General features: G+C 44.5%; 1 protein-coding gene across 1 annotated transcript in view; it reads left to right on the plus strand.

Moving 5' to 3' along the window:
* The window catches only part of CRYL1 (crystallin lambda 1), a 158,845-nt gene that overhangs the window by 39,479 nt on the left and 98,278 nt on the right, over positions 1-21,088 (plus strand). Inside the window, exon 3 of the mRNA XM_075849995.1 lies at positions 15,187-15,313. Within this exon, the coding sequence (XP_075706110.1) occupies positions 15,187-15,313 (127 nt within the window). The remainder of the gene's footprint in view (positions 1-15,186; positions 15,314-21,088) is intronic.

The raw sequence follows: 21,088 nt of genomic DNA on the forward strand, positions 1-21,088 counted from the left end.
CTTTGTGGGCCTTATATATTAGAAAGTCCCCATAAATTACCCCATTTTAAAAACTAGACCCCCTCAAAGTATTCAAAACCGCATTCAGAACGTTTCTTAACCCCCTTAGGCGTTTCACAGGAATTAAAGCAATTCATTTGTAATACATTTTTTTTTCTTTAAGGGCATGACCACACATGGCGGAATTCCTCCGCAACTGTCCGCATCAATGCCGCACCTAATCCGGGTTGCGGATTACGGCTGCGGATCTGCACAAAATGTGCAGAAAATTGATGCGGACTAGCTGCTGCGGACTGCGGGAAAAGTGCTTCCCTTCTCCCTATCAGTGCAGGATAGAGAGAAGGGACAGCACTTTCCCTAGTGAAAGTAAAAGAAATTCATACTTACCGCCCGTTGTCTTTATGACGCGTCCCTCCTTCGGCATCCAGCCCGACCTCCCTGGATGACGCGCCAGTCCATGTGACCGCTGCAGCCTGTGCTTGGCCTGTGATTGGCTGCAGCCGTCACTTACACTGAAACGTCATCCTGGGAGGCCGGACTGGAGACAGAAACAGGGAGTTCTCGGTAAGTACGAACTTCATTTTTTTTTACAGATACATGTATATTGGGATCGGTAGTCACTGTCCCGGGTGCAGAAACAGTTACTGCCGATCGCTTAACTCTTTCAGCACCCTGGACAGTGACTATTTACTGACGTCTCCTAGCAACGCTCCCGTCATTACGGGAGCCCCATTGACTTCCTCAGTCTGGCTGTAGACCTAGAAATACATAGGTCCAGCCAGAATGAAGAAATGTCAAGTTAAAAAAGCAAGACGCATCCGCAGCACACATGACATGTGCATGACAGCTGCGGACTTCATTGCGGAACTTTGAATCTCCATTGAAGTCAATGGAGAAATTCCGCCATGAGTCCGCCACTGCTCCGCAACAGACAGAGCATGCTGCGGACACCAAATTCCGCTCCGCAGCCTATGCTCCGCAGCGGAATTGTACGCATCGTGTAAACGAACACTGCTAAATTAAAGTGAAAGTCAATGGAGAAACGGCTCCGCTGCGGATTAACGCTGCGGAGTGTCCGCAGCGGAATTTAAGTGAAATTCCGCCATGTGTGAACCCGCCCTAACACAGATGGTTTTACCAGAGAACTGCAACTCCATATTTATTGCCCAGATTCTTCAGTTTTTAGAAGTATTCCACATGTGGCCCTATTGTTCTAATGGAATGAAACACAGGCCTCAGAAGCAAAAGAGCACCTAGTGGATTTTGGGGCCTCCTTTTTTTTTTTTTAGAATATATTTTAGACACCATGTCAGGTTTGAAGAGGTCTTGTGGTAACAAAATAGTGGAAACCACCCAAAAGTGACCCCATTTTGGAAACTACACCCCTCAAAAAATTTATTTAGGGGTATAGTTAGCATTTTGGCCCCAACGTTTTTTTGCTAAACTTATTGGAATTAGTCTGTAAAAATGAAAATCTACTTTTTTCTAAAAAAACATAGACCTTTTTAATTTTTACAAGTAATAAATGAGAAAAAGCATCCCCAACATTTGTAAAGCATCTCCTGATTATGGCAATGCCCCATATGTGATGATAAACTGCTGTTTGGACCCACGGCAGGGCTCACAAGGGAAGGAGTGCCATTTGGATTTTGGAGAGCAGATTTTGCTGGAATGGTTTTCAGTGCCATATCGTGTTTGCAACGCCCTGGAGGGACCAAAACTGTGAAACCCCCCCCCCCCCCCAAAAAAGTGACCCGATTTTGGAAACTACGCCTGTCAAGGAATATTTCTAGGGGTGTAGTAAGCATTTTGACCCCACAAATTTTTTTGCAGAATTTATTTGAATTAGGCCATGAAATTGAAAATCAAAAGTTTTTCTAATAAAATATAGTTTTAGCTCAAATATTTATATATTTTTTAATATTCACAATAGATAAAGGAGAAAAAGCACCCCAGCATTTTTAAAGCAAACTCTTCTGAGCATATCAATACCCCATGTGTGGTAATCAGCTGCTGTTTGGACACACGGCAGAGCTTAGAGGGGAAGGAGCACCATTTGACTTTTGAGCTCAAGTTTTGCTGGAATGGTTTGCGGAGGCCATGTCACATTTGCAAAGATCCTGAGGGGCCAAAACAGTGCAAGCCCCGCAAAAGTGACCCCATTTGGCAAACTACACCCCTCATGGAATTTATCTAGTGAGCATTTTGAACCCACTTTTTTTTACTGAATTTATTGGAATTAGGCAGTGAAAATTCAAATCTACATTCTTTCCACTAAAATGTTGATTTTTTTTCATTTTCACAAGGAATAAAGTAGAAAAAGCACCCCCAACAATTGTAAAGCAATTTTTCCAGAGTATGGCAATACCCCATATGTGGTCATAAACTGCTGTTTGGACAACCTGCAGGGCTTAGAATTGCAAGAGTGCTACTTGGCATGCAGATTTTGGTTGATTGTTTTTTGTGCGACTTGTTGCATTTCCAGAGCCACTGAGGTACCAGTACAGTAGAAACCCCTGAGAAGTGACTCCATTTTGGAAACTACACCTCTCAGGGCATTCATATATGGGTGTAGTGAGCCTTTTGACCCCACAGGTGTTTCATAGATTTTATTAGAATTAGGCATTGAAAATGAAAAATTTAATTTTTTCGAATTTTTTATTTTCACAAGGGATAAAAAGGAGAAAAAACAACACGCAATTTGTTACCCAATTTCTCCCGAGTACGGCAATACCACATGTATGGCCATAAACTGCTGTTTGGGCACATGGCAGAGCTCAAAATGGATGGAGCGCCATTTGGCTTTTAGAGCGCAGATTTTGCTGGACTGGTTTACGGGCTCCATGTCGAATTTGCAGAGCTGCCTTAGGTACCAGAGTAGTGTTGGAAAGCCCAGAGAAGTGACCCTATTCTGGAAACTTTGTTAGTAAAACAAACCCCCAAATAGTGACCCCCATTTTTGATCACAGGATAGGTGATTATTTATGATCGCTGGGACCACCACCAATCGTGAGAATAAGGGTCCCGAACCCCCAGATACTCCTTCCCTGCTCGAGGAGGACATTGAATAGAGCGACAGTAGAGCATGCGCGCTGCCGCTCTATTCAATGTCTATGGATTCAATGTCCATTCAATATCTGTGGATAGGTGATAATTTTGGGAATACCTCTTTAAATGCCCATCCCATACACCTCAATATCCACACCTACTGTATACGTAGGTTCTGAAAATTGACTATGCCTGTCGTTGAAGCAATTTGGTAATGGAAATGTGTAAATTCAGTAAAATTTCTCATCTAAAATACTACAGCAGATGAACCGCCAAAAAAATGTCCAATATAAATGTGGCCTAAATTTGCTTTTGAAACACTACATTTCAGGCTGTGTATCTGGCACAGCCTCATACCGCAAAGTGCCAAAGTCCATCAAGTTCAGTTTATTATTACATCTACCTGAGTTGATCTAAGATAAAAATCAAATATGTCCCCAGTGAGATACTTGGCAACAAGTACAGGAGAGACCTAGGATCTAACAAAAAGTAAACACCATTGTGACTTGTGAAAATAAACGTAATAATCTAGTATATCGTTTATAGCATAATACGATTCCAATGTTTGGTGTCATAAACATCAACCTGTAATCTATTGTCAGGAAGCAGTGTGAAATGTACAGTTATGAGTACTCCCATAGCTAAAACAACAATATAAAGACTGCAAGGATATTCACCTTCTTACCATCATACCGCCCAGGATCCATTAACTCTTTATTCTACTATAAAACCAAGACATGTTGTATTGGGAAGTGGAAGTGGCCACAGCTTTATTATCAAAACAATATCTTTATTTTGAATAATAAATAAAATTAAATCAGCTTGAAGGCTTTATTCTCTTTAATGTTCTTCCAAAGCCTGAGATGCCATTGAAACGCTGTTCCAGCGGGCATGTAGGGTGCTAAACCGCCTTCATAGCTAAAAACTCTGCCATGAAGGGAAACCTAGAAACATACTCGTTTCCCCAACCACCCCACTAAGAAGCGCCAAACCTCGCTCGACCTCGTCGAGCAAATCTAAAATTAACATCTATCGTTTAAATGTACGCCATCTGGAGCCAGCAGACCTGCATTGCCCCCTTCTAGTAAGCGGTGACCCAAAGAAATTCCCCCCAGCGAACGCACAAATCTGGAAATGCGCACGTTCACCAATCTCCGAGCTCTCTCGATTGCTGAGATATCCCTGGCACTGCGGCACACTGACCTAGCCACTATCTCTAACCATATTAAAACGTACTTGGGGAACAGTTGCTGCAAACGACCCAGGTCTAAACGCATAAAGGACAATAACTCCGCTAGTTTTACCTGACCTAATTAGTTTCCCCCAGCATGTACGATCAACACTGATGGAAAATTAGCATTAGTAGCTAAAGAAACCAGCTTTGGCAAAAACTGTACCCACCGCATGCCCCTGAAACTGTGCCATTGCACATCAGCGTGAGCCAAGCCCAAATTGGCACCAAGAGGCCGCCAAGCCGCACATATAGCGGCCCCATGCACGTATGAGTGCCCTATGATCAAAACTTGGAGCATGCCGGATCCTGCTGAGCAAAGAACTATAACATCAGTACGTCAACACACAAAACATAATTATTTCAACACAAAACAATCAAGGAAACGATTCAAGAATGAAAACGCATCAACCATCCTTGACCACTAAATCCCGGCATACGTAAGATTTAAAACTCCCAGAAGTCCACCTGCCTAACCGCATTAATGCAGCGTCTTTCAAACCCAGCACCAGTGGCAGCACCTATGTGGAAGGAATGTGTCCCAAATTCATGTGCCGGCAGACCCAGGAGCCGTAAGCATGACTTAAAAACTGAGGTAAACTGAAAACGAGTAAGGGGGGAGTTGTTGGCATTTAGCAAAAACTGCAGCCCTGGGGCACGTACTTTCAAAAACTCAGACCCACAGCCATTGGGCAATGCAGCCCACCTAACTGACCGATGGATAACCAAGAACGCCTTCCCAACTGGTCAGTCTTAGATCTACGTACACAAGCTTTGAAAAATTCAGAACCCACCACCACCACATCCGAGATTGCCAGCCCCCCTTGACAGCACTAGGGGGAACCAATTCAATAACGCACAATGCAGCGAAGAAAGCCAAGGAAAATGTTGCACGAAACATAATGATCTGGACACACCTGCAACACTGCCACCAGTATTTTGCCTAATAATACAAAGGAAACCTGACGTCTCATATCCCGTGTAACTTTTTCCTCCTTCCAACCCTTAAGCGCTTGCCGCACCACAAAGGATTTTGTAACCTCAGTAACACCCCATAACTTCAACATAACAGCCACGCCGGCTTGCCCACAGTAGTTGCACTGCTGCCCGACTTACGCAAGCGAACTATAAAATCTATAGTAATATCCAAATGCCGGCTGTCATTAAACGGAAAAACATTATCAGCTACCTCCATCCACAAGGACCACGACTTACAATGGCTCTGCCACGTAGACGGGATGACAGAACCCATTAAAGAGGCTCTGTCACCACATTATAAATGGCCTAACTTGAACATGATGTGATCGGCGCTGTAATGTAGATTACAGCAGTGTTATTTATTTAGAAAATTATAATTTTTGACGGTGTTATGATCTATTTTAGCTTTATGCTAATGACTTTCTTAATGGACAACTGGGCGTGTTTTACTTTTTGGCCAAGTGGGCGTTGTGGAGCGAAGTGCATGACGCTGACCAATCCGCGTCCTACCCTTCTCTCCATTCATTTACACAGCACATATCGATCTAGCTATATCGCTATGTGCAGCCACATACACACACACGAACGTTACCGCAGTGTCCTGACAGTGAATATACATTACCTCCAGCCAGGACGTGATGTCTATTCAGCATCCTGACATTTCGCTATCGTTCTGTGAGATTTACAGCAAGGTAAGCGTAATCTCGCGAAATTCCGCTGTAAAATGTCATTTAAAACGAGATTACGCTTGCCTTGCGGTAAATCTCACAGAAAGATTAGCGAAGTGTCAGGATGCTGAATAGACATCACGTCCTGGCTGGAGGTGATACCTATTCATTGTCAGGACACGAGTAACGTTGAGTAACAGTGTGCACTACCAACATATTATCCATCCAAAACCGAATGCATCTATTAGCCATCTCATGGCCCCACAACTCCACTGCTAAAATGATAGGAAAGAGTTCCAATAAGGGTAAAGTCTTAGTCAATCCGAGGTCAAACCAAGAAACTGGCCAAGGAGACCTGCACCAGCTACGGCCAAATATCGCACCGAAACCATCGCTACCTGCAGCATCTGTAAACATCCGAAAATCAACACTAGAGACTTTCATATCCTGACTGACTGTGCGCCCGTTACAAGAAGCCAAGAAACAAACAAGTCCTTACGCATATTGGCAGAAACCCGTATAAAGTGATCCGGACATTGCACTCCCCTAGTAGCCAGGGACAATCCCCTCAAAAACACCCTAGCTGTAGAGCGGCAATAAGGAGACAATTGGTTTCTTTCGTACTTTTATTGATGTGAATTACAGTAGCAATACGCTGAGTGGTCAACTCGTGGCCAGGGACCTCAACTGAACGCAGGAGTTCCACCCTGTACCGGTTGCGTCTAATATTCGACCGGACGGTCGTTGTTCCTACTGCGCCTCCGCGGGTCACTGCGGGAACCACCCCACTACCTCACGGCCTACTCCAAGAGTAAGAGAGGAGCTCTCTGCTCTTGGTTGCGCCACGAACTTAGAGAACGTCGCTGCTACGCCACTGCTGGTCCTAGTGGTGGTTAACCACTACCTTTCACAGTATCACCGGTAACCCACACGAGCGTTTGCTTGCAAACATCACAAGCAACCCAATTTAATCTTCCGACAGGGGAATGTGCCACAGCATAGTTCGTAGTCCACCGTTCAATTTACGGGCTACCATCCCTTTAAGACCAACTCCCCATTAAACAGCAGATTTGCAGATAACTACACTCTGCTTCACCAGAACTCTAGAATGTAACACTTAACTTGTCCTGCAGGGTCTACTGGTTGCCAATAGGAGGGTCTGAGTGTCCTGTAGCTTTCAGCATATCAGAGCTGCTCCATTCAGAGAATCAGTAATACACTGCTCTCTCTCCTGCTGTTCCTGGATAATAAGGATGCAATTCAGCATCCATTCACTGCTTCAGGCTGAGGAAAGCCCTAACTCTTCCTCACAGGTTGCACTCTCTCTCTCTCTCTCTCTCTCTCTCGCTGTGTCTCTCTGTCTGTCTCTCTGTCTGTCTCTCTGTCTCTGTCTCTCAGCCCCTTTTTCGGGGAAGCGCTGAAAAAAAAACGTGCGCCAGGGTAGCATAACCCTGAAGCCAATTATTAAATATCAAGGAAAAAAATATGGAAGAATGAGTTAGTTGACAGGAGAGTACCGAAAGGAGCCACACCGCAAAATATCGAGTCCCTAAATTTCAAACGACTCCATTCTGATTCCTTCGCAGACGGGAGATTAGCCCCCCCCCCCTGGCGAAACCGAGTGAGCAGGAGCTCCCTCATTCACATTTAAACCAATTACAACAGCCTTTAAAAGCGAAACCAAATCATTACCAGACAAAACGCTCCTATTGAGCCATGCGTTATTGCATGTAGACTTACCAGTGGCAGAGGTCGTAGCGTCTACCGAAGATATAATGGCGGACAGGCAATGGAAGACTCCTGGGACAGCGGGACTGCCGTTGCGATCATACGATGTGCTTCCTGATGCAGACCGTGATTCCGCCTCCTTGAACGACCCTAGCCGACTCCCGCGGGGACCGGGAAGATGATGAAGACGAAGAGGAGGGTTTATTACTGGAGGATGACCGGGGACCTTTGACGTTTATGGCAATTATGGCAACGATGCTTCCTCGAGCGATTTCTCCTCCCTCCCCAAGACATCTGACGCAGCACCTGTTGAAGAAAAAAGTGACACGGCAGAGGAGTTGTAACCGATATTAACATCCTCCCTATCACCGACAACACTATGGACTTTTTTCTGACTGGAATACCTGGGAAGGGAGCAACTCGGTGCATCGCGCAACTGGTCCGCTCTGCGCGGCCGTGGGCGAACTTTCGACAGTACAGCCGGTTGCTCGTTCAATACCACCGGCCACACAGTCTACTCAACTGTAAGGCGGGCATTCTTGGCAGATATCTGTCTTTTCTGCCTGTGTCTGCGCCTCTTCCCTCTCACAACCGGTTCCTGGCCCTTTAAGGGAGCAGCAGTGCTGGGAGATGCTGTAAGTGGAGTCGCCGGTCACACTCCGGTGAGAGTTAGCTCCTGCACACAGGCTGCAAAGTAGGACACCATCTCGGCCACATCCAATGTAGGCACTGCCTCAACGCTGTCCCGAATGGTAAGTAGAGGGGTATTCCCATTCCCCACCCTACGCTCCGCAGCGGCGGGTGCAGGAATCGCTGGCGCCCCTGTAGGTGCATGCAATGCCAGCCTCCGCGGTCCATGAGGTGGGAGATGGGAGGAATGGGTCGGGAGGGGGAAATCCCATCCCCCACTGAAGCAACGGAGGAGGAACGCCTCTGACCTGTACGATGTACTACCTCTGCCCCACAATGTGCATTTGCGGCACTACCACTACCGGAAGCGGAGGCGACACGAGACCGGTGAGTACCCCTGGTGGCCGGGCTAGGGCTTAATCTAGCTGGGGGAAGCATCACGCGTTGCGGCCTAACTCGAGTATCTGTGGCACGATGGGTACGTGGACCCACTGGGCCGTATCAGGATAGCAGCTGGCCAACAGGATACCAAGTCACAGTCTATAGCTCGGATGGGACCTTGGCAGCAGGCAGACACCAGGCATGGTGTAACACGGAAGGCGTAGTATACGCACGACTACAACTCCCAATGGCACAGGAACAAGGTAGCACAGGATACAGGTGGCAGGTATGGGAACACTGGGAACTGGAAAAAAACTAAGGGACCATTTGCAAAGACTAAGGTAAACACAACAACGCTCAGGCAATTAGGGAAGAGGCAGGGCCCTTCTTATAGTCCAGGGTTAGTATGGGCTAATTACATATTAATTTTATGTGCGTGCGCTGGCCCTTTAAGGCTGGGCACGAATGTGCACGCGCACCCTATGGGACACTGCAGAATGAAGTGGAAGTGAGATAAATGGCTGCGGCTGTCAGGAGGTGAGTAAACCTGGGTGTTACAAGCTGCTGGTAACTGCTCTTGTGGCGGTTTGTTTACTCCTCTGTTCCTCCCTGTTAACCGTGAATCCAGCCAGGCTGTCCCTTCAAGAGCCATCGCTGTGCAACCAGGTGCAGGAGTTCGTCAGCCATCAGGAAGAGGATGAAGGCAGAAAATGGAGGCTCAATATCTTCCCACTTTACAGAAGGTGTACGTCTCATTGGAGCAGAAGGTAAGAGGGGGAACTTCACTTGAACCTTCACATTTATTAACCTTACCACACCCCTCTCACCACCCTGTAACCAATTCATGAACTTTTCACCTCCCCTCCTCCATCTCTAGCAGTCCCTGGCACTTTCCCTAAGCGGTTCATTGCCTACAATTCTGAATCTTTCCCAAATGCAATGGCTATGAAGGGGGTTGTTTATTTTGATAGAAGGGTCCTCCGATGCTTACAGATTAGTCTGTATCAGATGTAATCTGTGGGGGGGAAAAAACAGTAGAAAAAGTTAGACTTTTTTTCCTGCAGTGCCTTGACAGGGAAAACAAAAAAGCATTTAAAGGCTATGTACACATTTTTTGAGAGCTTTTTTTTTTTTTTTTTTAAATAAATAGATCAGTCAGTTTGTTTTGTGTAACTTCGTAATTCGTTTTTATAAAAAAGAGATACAGCTGTTCTATATTCTCCCTACAGAGCAGCTGTATCATTCACTATTCATTGAATCCGTCAGTCCTGGGTTCCTGACTGGTTCAGTGTCAGCTGGTCCTGCATGTCTGTAATCTATCACCTCAATGTTATGAACTTGGATCTGATAGTTTACTGGTGGATTCTGCGTGTCAGAGACACGCAGGACACGCTCCCACTGAACCAGTCGGGTCCGTGGACCTGACGGGAACAGGATTTAGCGCTAGATGCAGCTGTTCTGCATAGAGAATATAAAACAGCTGTATGTAAAAAAAGTTAAACAAAACACTAGTTAAGAACTTACACTAAACACACTGATCTATTTATTACAAAAAAACAAAACAAAAAAAAAATACACAAAGGTGTACATGGCCTTTTAAGGTCCTTTTTGGATGGCCCGATATTGGCCCTGAAAACGAGCGCCGGTTGCGGTTGCAACACGTCAATTCGCAACACTTGTTCATTTGCTCCAGTCACAAGGAGCAATGATCAGTGATTTGTAGAGACGAACGCTGTTAGGGTATGTTCACACGGCTTAGCAAAATATGTTTGAAAATACGGAGCTGTTTTCAGGCGAAAACCGCTCCTGATTTTCAAAAGTTTTTGTAACTACTCGCGTTTTTCGCAGCGTATTTTACGGACGTTATTGGAGCTGTTTTTTAATGGAGTCAATGAAAAACGGCTCCAAAAACGTCCCAAGAAGTGACATGCACTTCTTTTTCGCGGGCATATTTTTACGCGCCATATTTTGATAGCGACGCGTAAAATAACACCTCGTGGGAACAGAACACCGTAAAACCCATTGAAAGCAAAGGGTAGATGTTTGTCGGTGTAATGGAGACGTTTTTTCAGGCGTAATTAGAGGCGTAAAATGCCCGAATTATGTCTGAAAGCAGTGCGTGTTAACATACCCTTACTACGATCGTTCGTCCCTGTGTATCGGCATCATGTTTGCAGCACATCTCCCTGTTTACACATGGAGATGTGCTGCCAACTAGAGACCATTTTATTGGCTGCATAAAAGATCCGATCAGATGATGAACGAGTGCTTGCTGATCGTTGCCCTGTTTGCACAGGGAAATAAATGGGAGTGAGCGTTCATATGAATACTCGTTTGCAAGATCATTGGCCCATGTAAAAGGACCTTTACACAGTTTGCATTGAAGTCAATTGGCTGTTTGTGTAATATATTAATGTGCCGGGTCCTCCAGGGTTAGTGATGCTCTTTGTAACCACTCTCTTCTCTGACTAATAGACGAGGACTCTCGGCACCCGCCTCTAATAACTCAGAGTCCATTAACTAGGTATTTGAAAATAGGTTTTCTAAACTAGACAAGGCCTTTTAAAGAATTTGTCCAGGATTAGAAACTCATGGCTGCTTTCTTCAAGAAACCGCACCACATCTGTCCATGGGTGGTGTCTAGTCCTGCAGCCCGGTTCCATTGAAGTCAAGGGGACGCAGATGCAATAGCACACACAGCCTGTGGACAGGGGTGGCACTGTATTCAGAAGAAAGCAGCCATAGTTTTCTAACACCTTAAGGAGATCAACATTAATTTTGAGTGCTCAATATTGTAAGCAGTGATTGATTAGCTGAGCCTTTGAGCTTCGGCTGGTATAAATAATCCGACAGATCTACCAAACCTACCAAATGTATGTTATCAAGAAATAGGGGACAGATGAGAGTACAGCTGCAGGACCTGTGTAATGCTCTGCCCTAGATTAAGAGTTCAAGAGCATACATGGATACCAGTCCCTGGCTAGCGTAGTAGAAACTTTGCTGATGGCTCAGGAGCGGTGCTGCAGCATGGTACAGTGTAGCGGGAACAGACTTGAGCGAGACTGAACAAGTTACGGTAAATTGATCTGTGCTCCTCCAGCGCAGCACATGTTTCACAGCAAGCAGGGAAAAACAATTTCGGAAACTTTGACACATGGGGAGCAGAGTCAAAGAAATTCCTTTTTTTTTTTTTACCCTTAACCTCCAAGGTGGTATGGTCCTAAACATGGTCCCCACCAAAGTCCTCAATAGACTATTGGGCTGCAGATGTCAATCAATGTCGCAGAGGCGTAGCTAGGTTCTCCAGCACCCGGGGCAAACATTCAGTTTGGCGCCCCCCCCCCAACCTCTTTCCCGACATCTCCTTCCCCCTCGCCGTGTTTGTTTTCTCTACCAATCGACGTGTCATCTCTTTTTATGTAACGCGAGCATAAAATTATTTGTACATTTCACAAGCAATATGGTTCTATACACAGCACAAGAACCAAGCTCACTACATATATACAACACCAGCACAAATACAGCTCAATTTAGTGCAACCCCTGCTGTATAGGTGTGTACGGCGTAAAACTACAGCTCCCAGTATGGCCCGAACAATGATATGGATATGCTGGGAGATGCCGTTTCACAAAAAATAAATCCTATCATAATCATACCACCCATCATCTCACTGCAGATCATACAGTGACTACAGTGCTGATTAGAGGCAGAATGAACATTTACATTAAGTGACTCACCGGTGACGTCTCAGATTCTAGTTCTTTTTCTCCATTTGGTCCAGACCTCTATGATGACTTCTCCCGGTCACAGCCCATTTCTGCAGTTTGCCGCTTAGATGTCTTCAGCTTCTCACTTTTCCAACATTCCTGCACCTATAAATAAATATAAAGTTATCATTATACCACACACTACGCCCCTAAATATAATAGTGCCATACACTGCACCTCTAATTATAATAGCACCATACACCGTGTCCCACACACACACACTGTGCCCCCTGTAGATAGTGCCTGCCATAGAGCCCCCTGTAGATAGTGCCTGCCATAGAGCCCCTGTAGATAGTGCCCCCATATAGACCACCACTGTATATAGTGTCCCACAAATAACTCCCCCTATAGTGCTCTTGATAGCCCACCCCTGTATATAGCCCCCTGTAGATATAGCCCACCCCTGTATATAGAGATCTACAGATAGCCCAACCATGTATGTAGCCCCCCTGTAGATATAGCCCACCCCTGTATATAGTGCTCCACATATAGTCCACCCCTGTATATAGTGTTTCACAGATAGCCCACCCCTGTATATAGCCCCCCCTTGTACATATAGTCCACCCCTGTATATAGTGCTCCACTAGATAGTCCACCCCTGTATATAGTGCTCCACAGATAGCCCACCCTTGTATATAGTATATACAGGGGTGGGCTATCTGTGGAGCACTATATACAGGGGTGGACTATATGTCCAAGGGGGCTATATACAGGGGTGGGCTTTCTGTGGAGCACTATAGGGGGGAGCTATTTGTGGGATACTATATACAGGGGTGGGCTATATCTACAGGGGGACTATATACAGGGGTGGGCTATATCTACAGGGGGGCTATATCTACAGGGGGACCATATCTAAAGGGCTGGGCTATACACAGGGCTGGGATATACACAGGGGGTCTATATCTACAGGGGTGGGCTATACACAGGGGGGCTATATCTACAGGGGTGGGCTATACATAGGGGGGCTATATACAGGGGTGGGCTATATACAGGGGGAATATATCTACAGGGGGCTATATCTACAGGGCTGGGCTATATACAGGGTGACTATATATACAGGGGGGGGGCTATATACTGGGGTGGACTATCTATGGAGCACCATATACAGGGGTGGGCTATATCTACAGGGGGCTATATACTATATAGCCCACCCCTGTATATGGTGCTCTATAGACAGCCCACTCCAGTATATAGCCCCCTGTAGATATAGTCCCCCTGTAGATATAGTCCCCCTGTAGATATAGTCCCCCTGTATATAGCCCAGCAGATATAGTCCCCCTGTATATAGCCCACCCTTGTAGATAGTCCCCCTGTATATAGCCCCCCCTGTAGATATAGTCCCCCTGTATATAGCCCAGAAGATATAGTCCCCCTGTATATAGCCCAGCCCTGTAGATATAGTCCCCCTGTATATAGCCTAGCCCTGTAGATATAGTCCCCCTGTATATAGCCCTGTAGATATAGTCCCCCTGTATATAGCCCAGCCCTGTAGATATAGTCCCCCTGTAGATATAGTCCCCCTGTACATATAGTCCCCCTGTATATAGCCCAGCCCTGTAGATATAGTCCCCCTGTATATAGCCCTGTAGATATAGTCCCCCTGTATATAGCCCAGCCCTGTAGATATAGTCCCCCTGTAGATATAGTCCCCCTGTAGATATAGTCCCCCTGTAGATATAGTCCCCCTGTATATAGTCCCCCTGTAGATATAGCCCCCCTGTAGATATAGTCCCCCTGTATATAGCCCAGCCCTGTAGATACAGTCCCCCTGTAGATAGACACCCCCGTAGATAAAGTCCCCCCGCAGATACAGCCACACTTCTATTACAATTTAAAAAATATATAATAATTCAAACTCACCTTATTCCCGCTCCCACGCCGTCCGACAGCCATGGAGACCTGCTCTCTTCTGCGCAGGTCTCCTGGGGGTTGAACGCGGCGTCTATGAAAGGCGCTGATTGGCTGGGCAGGATGACTTTCCCTGCCAGTCAGTCAGCGCCTTTCATCGATGGAAGCGTCACTGGTACAAAAGGTACCAGTCGCTTCATTCGTGGAGAGGCGCTGAATGGCCGGGCACGGAACGTGCCCGGTCATTCATTGCTTCTAATTGTACCTGTGTCCTTGCGACACAGGTACAATTATAGTGCAGGAGGAGGGGGCGCTGGCGCCCCCCTCTGAACTGCGCCCAGGGCAAGTGCCCCGCCTGCCCCCCCCTAGCTACGCCCCTGAATGTCGTGGTGAAATGCAACCGTGTCGGTAACAAGAGAGCAACGTTAGGTCTGGAAACGTGGTCAGGCCAGAGGTCGGTACACTTTTCATCGGATCAACGAAATCAAACATAAGGAATCGCAGGAAATCGCCTGGAAACTCCCCACCTGGGAGAGAGCCGCGCAGAGGAGGGAGATGTCGCCTTGGCAACAAGACACCACAGCTCCGTAGCCTCCGTATGAGCTGGCGAGCTGTAGACCTGAAATAAGAGAATTTTTAATCAAGACTTTTTGAAAAGTTGCTTCATTTTTATTTTAGACGCATTATAGCAATAATAATGAAATTTTTTTTCTTCCCTAGAGTAAACATAGCCTTTAATTCTGCAATTTGCATATTTGTTCCCAGTAAATTTATTTCAACTATTTCAAAATGTCTGAAGTGTTACCTTGATATATTGTCTATAGGAATAGGAGCGTTATTCTGTACACAAGAATTGAGAAGCTGTTTTGGTTTTATACTTTTTGTTTGTTTTCTTTCCTTCAATTAGGAAGCAGATGGAAGAACTGCGAAAATCAGGAATGTTACGGGGAAGTCTGAGCTCTGAGGAGCAAATCGCTCTGATCAGTGGTTTCAGTGACTTGAAGTCGGCATTAGAGGGCGCCATATTCATTCAAGTAAGAGACTAGATTTTCTTTACTGTAGTAAAATAACAATATAGCACAATAATGTACTGGGAAGCTACTGGGCCAAACCATCTATGTACAGGGGTGACTGATTGTATGGCAGCACAATGAATCACATAAACACAAAAATTTGAACAGCACATTCCAACAAAATGAAACAAAACGTGTATACAGGTGCAAGAACGACTGTGACTGCAAAATTATACAGCACACAAGAAAATGGTGACCGCACTCTGCAAACGCTAATGCCACATAAGCCACTAAATATAAATCAATATGCATTACTGCTAAATCTACTTACAATAGGGAGGTTCTTAGCGCCGATCACAAAATGTCCTCCTGCTGGGATCAAGAGCGATCAGCTGTAATCCAAGGGGAAACCTGGCTGAATAAGGATATGTTCACACAGCTTATTTTCAGGCTAATTTTGGAGCAGAAAAGCATGTTTTTATGCTCCAAAATACACTTGAGATACGCCTGTAAAGAGTTTCCCATTAATTTCAATGAGAAATACACTGCTGTTCACATGAGGCTTATTTCTATGCTGCTGAATTCAAAAAACGCCTCATAAAAAGAAGTAGCATGTCACTTCTTGAAGTTGATTTTCTATTGACACTATGAAAAATGCCTCAAAAGAAGCTTTTGAAAACCGCTCTGTAATTTTTATACCCCAAGTGTTCCATTTTCCTGCAGCGCCACCACAGGAGACATTAAGTATTGCACAGTACCCTTTTTGTATCAATGAGTTGTTTGTGTAATGTCGGATAACGCGAGACCTCCACACATTTTGGGGCGTTGTAAAGTAGCAAGGGCAAGCTTCTTACGGGAGTTTCCCCAGATAAAAGACATTAAGGAATGTAATTTATTGAAAAAAGTCCTAGGAATTGGGCCACTTGCGTGCTCTAACATATATAGGCCATTTGGTAAAAGCATAATTTTCATTAAATTCACTCTACCCGCTACTGATAGGTAGGTCCTCCAGAAGGATAGACACTCATTGTAACCATTGTCCTCTTCAGATAAGAGATGATGAGCCTGTACAGAGCACCCCTCTATTAGCTAAGAATTCTCTAATAGATTATATGAAAATGTGTTTTCTAAACTGGACAACCCCTTTTAACTAGGGTGCATATAAATAAATAGTGGCTGAACGCGACCGCAATATAAATTCTATTTTAGGGTCTCTTTACAGAATTAAAAACAAAGTTTGAACATGAAAATGTTGTTGATTTTTTCTTTCTATTTTTCACACTAAAAAAAGCATAAGAAAATAACAATTCCAAGTATTTGGAGTATAATAATGCACTACATATCATGTGACCACTGCAGCCTGTGATTGGCTGCAGGGGTCTTGCAATGAAACGTCATCACAGGGGCAACCTAAACAAAGTGCACTTTGAATAACAGGGACGCGTAGCTATGGCAGCGCTGTGCGAGGTAAGTATATATTTATTTTTATCTGTGTCATTTTCCGCAAATTCTGCAAACCATGGCATTTGTTGAGATTTTGACTTCCATATTGAAATCAATGGGGAAATGCAGCAACAAATGCGCAGCGAATTCGCAAGAATAAATTGACATGCTGCATGTATTCTGTGCGTATCTTATTCACAGCGTGTGATGAGATTTGTTGAAATCTCCACGTTTTACAGTTAGGTTCTGTTTACATCACATTTTATGCCTCAGTTTAACATATACGCTGTCAAAAGCTCCTGAGGTATATATTACACAGTGGCATCCATCACCCATAGGCTATAATGGCATCCATGTAATGGATACGTCATATGCTTTGCTTTAGTTTTTCATGACGTATCTGTTAAATAGATGCCATTATAGCCTATGGGTGATGGATGCTACTATTAGGTATGTGTTTAACGCATTGGTTACCCATAGGCTATAATCCGTTTAACGGATACGTCATGAAAAGCTCCTGACTTATATGTTTAACAAAGGCTTGTGACGGATTCCATACGTTTAGCGTGTACGTTGGAATCTTTCCTGACATACATGGTAGACATAATAACAGGGAAAAAGGGATGGGAGGAAACCTCCAGCTCACCAGCTTCACACTCCTGTGCTCGATATCGCCCGGATCAACCGCGACGGCTCACGGCAAGAAACAATGGCAAAGTCTTAGCCATGATTAAGAGCACAGCCAGTGCTTGAAACGCGTAGGCTTCATTTCTTGCCATTTCAACCACCTCGTTATTCTCCTGGTGTTATCCGTCATTCTGCTGGATTTGTTTGTCGGTGTATTATCCTCAATAAAGTGGAAACGGAGTTTCCCCCACTTATATCACACATCGCTGGATCTTTTCTCTTTTTTGCCATACATGGTAGACGTAAACAAAAAAACGTCACGTGAGCAGGACCTTAGATAAATTACATGGAAGAAAGTGAAAGAAGAGAAATGCAAGGACATTTTTAAATAAGATTGTCCGCTAAGAATTAAGACTCTAGGTGCCTGCCTATGGATATGAGAGGTTCACTACCATTCTATGATGTTACATTTCAAAAAATATAAAAATTAAAATCACGTGGAGAACATTGTGTTTACCTTCATTTGGTATAAGGTAAATTTGTACCACATAATTTAACCTCATCAAACATCCTTGACATCTATAATAGACAAGTAGGGGCATGTTCCGTGTTTTAAATCTTGTAATTTGCCAGCTTGTGCAATGAAGTGGCACTGTTTTTTTTTATATCAAGGTTACTACCCGAAATGCTAATCTTTCTTTTAATAAGGTTTGTGTGCCTGATGAAGAGACCTTAGGTTACATTCAGACAAACATAGCCAACCTCGGACGTGAAAAACTGCCGCTTTTCACGTCTGTGGTGCACCTGTGCGGGACGCGTTATCACGCATCCCCCATTGACTAGAGTCTATGGAGAGATGCGTAAAGCGCAAAAAAATAGGACATGTCCTATTTTTTCACGGACCCTTCACACGCTCCGTTGAAACAAAGGTCGTGTGAACGGCCCCATAGAAATACATGAGTCAGTGTGATAGCCGTTGTTTTAACGGCCGTCACACAGACTACATATATACGCTCGTCTGAATGAACCCTTAGTAGTCTGGAGAGCTTTCTATTTGACATATCTTTTCAGTTAGCCATTAAAAGGTATCAACTACTGAGAACTCTCAATTTTTCTGTGCCAATATCATGCTATGTTGTTAGTTGGAATGTGGTGGATTGTGCCACTGTAAACCCAGGACATTGTATCCCGTCATGGCCAATACACAATACAGCTGGGCACTTTTACGACCACCGTCTAAAAACGAGACTATCATGTGCTGTATTCACCAACATGGCAGATGCCTGTTCAGGGATACAGCACACAGAACTCAACAATGGCAGGATTCCAAGTCCCTACGTTTTCCTCTTCTGTCAAGTTGTGAATCCGTTCTATTCAGCCATTGCTCGTGTCATGTACCGTTCCTATTTCACTACACTGATACGTATACTCAACGCCTAGGAGACCAGCTCTGAGACAAACTGCTTACAGTCAAAATTTCTGTAGGATATCTTAAAAAAAAAAAAAGTATAGGAGTTTTGGTGTTGGGCGAGAGTCTAACCCTGGACAAAATTGAAAATACAGAGTTCTGGCCAACTGTCTGTTGGCCGACCACTATCTTCTCCTACCACCCCATAAACATGCTTTCTCAGTTTGGACGAGCATGATTCGTTTTTTCAATGGAGTTTTTTGTCTGCTACAAAACAAGGATTGGGCATCTTAAAGGGAGTCTGTTAGGTCCTTTCTTTACAATTAAATGAATAACAGACTCAGGTAGGGGACTTAAACATATGTTCAAATATACCTTTGTGGCAACAGATAGACTTGGCACTTCAGAGAAATAGAACTTTGTTTTCATATGCCAAGTAGGGTGCATGTCCCCCGAAGATGGTCCCAAGCCCGACCAGAGCTACAGCTCTCGTGAGTAAACCCTGCCGAATGCCTCCCCCTTTTGCTTTGATTGAAGGCTCCAGCGTTCGGTGACGTCCCTGTCATCGGCTGAATGCTGAGCCATTAATTCTGGCCAAGGGGGCCCTTAGTAGTACCTTCACTACAGTACCCCTCACCGTGAAATCCATACGGTTTGTAGCTGTGTCTGGTACTGCAGCTTAGCTCAGTCATGTGAACGGAGCTGACCTGTAGTACCTGGCACAACCACACTCATATAGATGTAGCTGTGCTGTGTACTGCGGTGAAGGCTCAGAAGTGCTCCAGTAACTGATGCTCTGATCATTCTGTTATCAATTGAAAACCCAGAACAGAGCCTTAAAGAGGACTTCTCATGTCCCTAGAAATGTATTGCTCCCTTCTCCCTGATTCCAGCTACATTTATTTTATGTTTGTGGGTCATCCGTTCCTCTGCAATCATACTCTATTCCCCCTGCTTTCAGACTGTTCATGTCGGCGGGTGATATGCTCCTGCTTATGAATAAATTGACAAATGGGTAGTCCTTACCGTCCAGCGCCAATGGGGAGTGAATCTAACTCACTCTGACAGAATGGCTTATGTTCATGACCAGTTAACAACTGCGCTTGGCAGACCACCCGGTTGATGGAGGAATGGATAATAAATGAGTTTATCCGCCACCATCATAGAGGCACCTACAAACCTGAAATAAACGGCAGTGGAATTGGGGAGATGGGAGTAATAAAGGTATGTCAACAGATTAATATTTCTGGGGACATGAGAAGTCCTCTTTAAGGCTCTGTTCACACTTGCATTCCATAAGGTGTTTTTGGTTCACTCTTCTATCTAGTGAACAAAAAAAGAGCAACCAAATGGAAACCTGTGGACCTATCAAAAATCAATGGGTTCTGTTCTAAAGGGATAAAACATGATTCATTATGGATTTTTTTTAAATAGGGGCCATAACAACTGGCCAGCAGTAAATTGTCCATCTACTTTTTGATAACTGGCATCACTAAATTTATTTTCAGGTTATTCAAGATTTAGAGTGGTTCCATGATAAAGGGGTTGTCTGTAATGAGCTTCCGCTGGGAAGTTGCTATCATCATACTGCATATTCCCTGTGGTGATTGCTGCAGGGGAAATGTAGTATTACATGCAGGGATTCTAGTGAAAGGCCATCAATGTAACACATGGATGGACTAGAATGAAAGCTGCTGCTTGTTAGCGTCTCTCCACTCTGGCTCATAGAGAGGGGTCCTGATTGGAGGAACCTATATAATGTTTATATTCCCTAGTGGCATATTTAAAGAGGTTGTCGAGAGGACCCCTTTAAGTGAGACAAACTAAATCTATCAAAAATATATTTCATGTTTTATTACTTTAGTTGGATTTTGTTTCCACTTTTCATCTTCGCTGCAGCATCTGCGATAATATTCATGATTAATGTGTATTAAGGGAAGATAATGGTTTCAGGAGAAGTGGCTATTAAAGCCGGGAGAAGTGATGACGCAGGCTGCAAATCCTTTCCTGCCCCTGTTCCTGAGGTGTGGCGTAAGTAGCAGAAATTGCAGCACTTTGTAAAAATTAGCTTTATTATGTCTCAGGCTGGCTGACATTTTTTTCAGGATGAAACATGTTATTACTGGAATAATCAACACATGCCAATTCTTAGGAATGGGATGAGTCCCTGGACCAGTTAATAGTTGCTTATTGCATAATGGTAATTCTGAGTAAGTCGTCTTTATGACTAGATTAGATTTATTGCAGATCTTTATCGCTAGTAAATTTAATAATCATAATAAATGTGATCAACGAATGGTGAAGCTTTTTACAAACGG

Source organism: Rhinoderma darwinii, chromosome 2 (genome assembly GCF_050947455.1).
Source record: "Rhinoderma darwinii isolate aRhiDar2 chromosome 2, aRhiDar2.hap1, whole genome shotgun sequence".
Taxonomy (NCBI): Eukaryota; Metazoa; Chordata; class Amphibia; order Anura; family Rhinodermatidae; genus Rhinoderma; species Rhinoderma darwinii.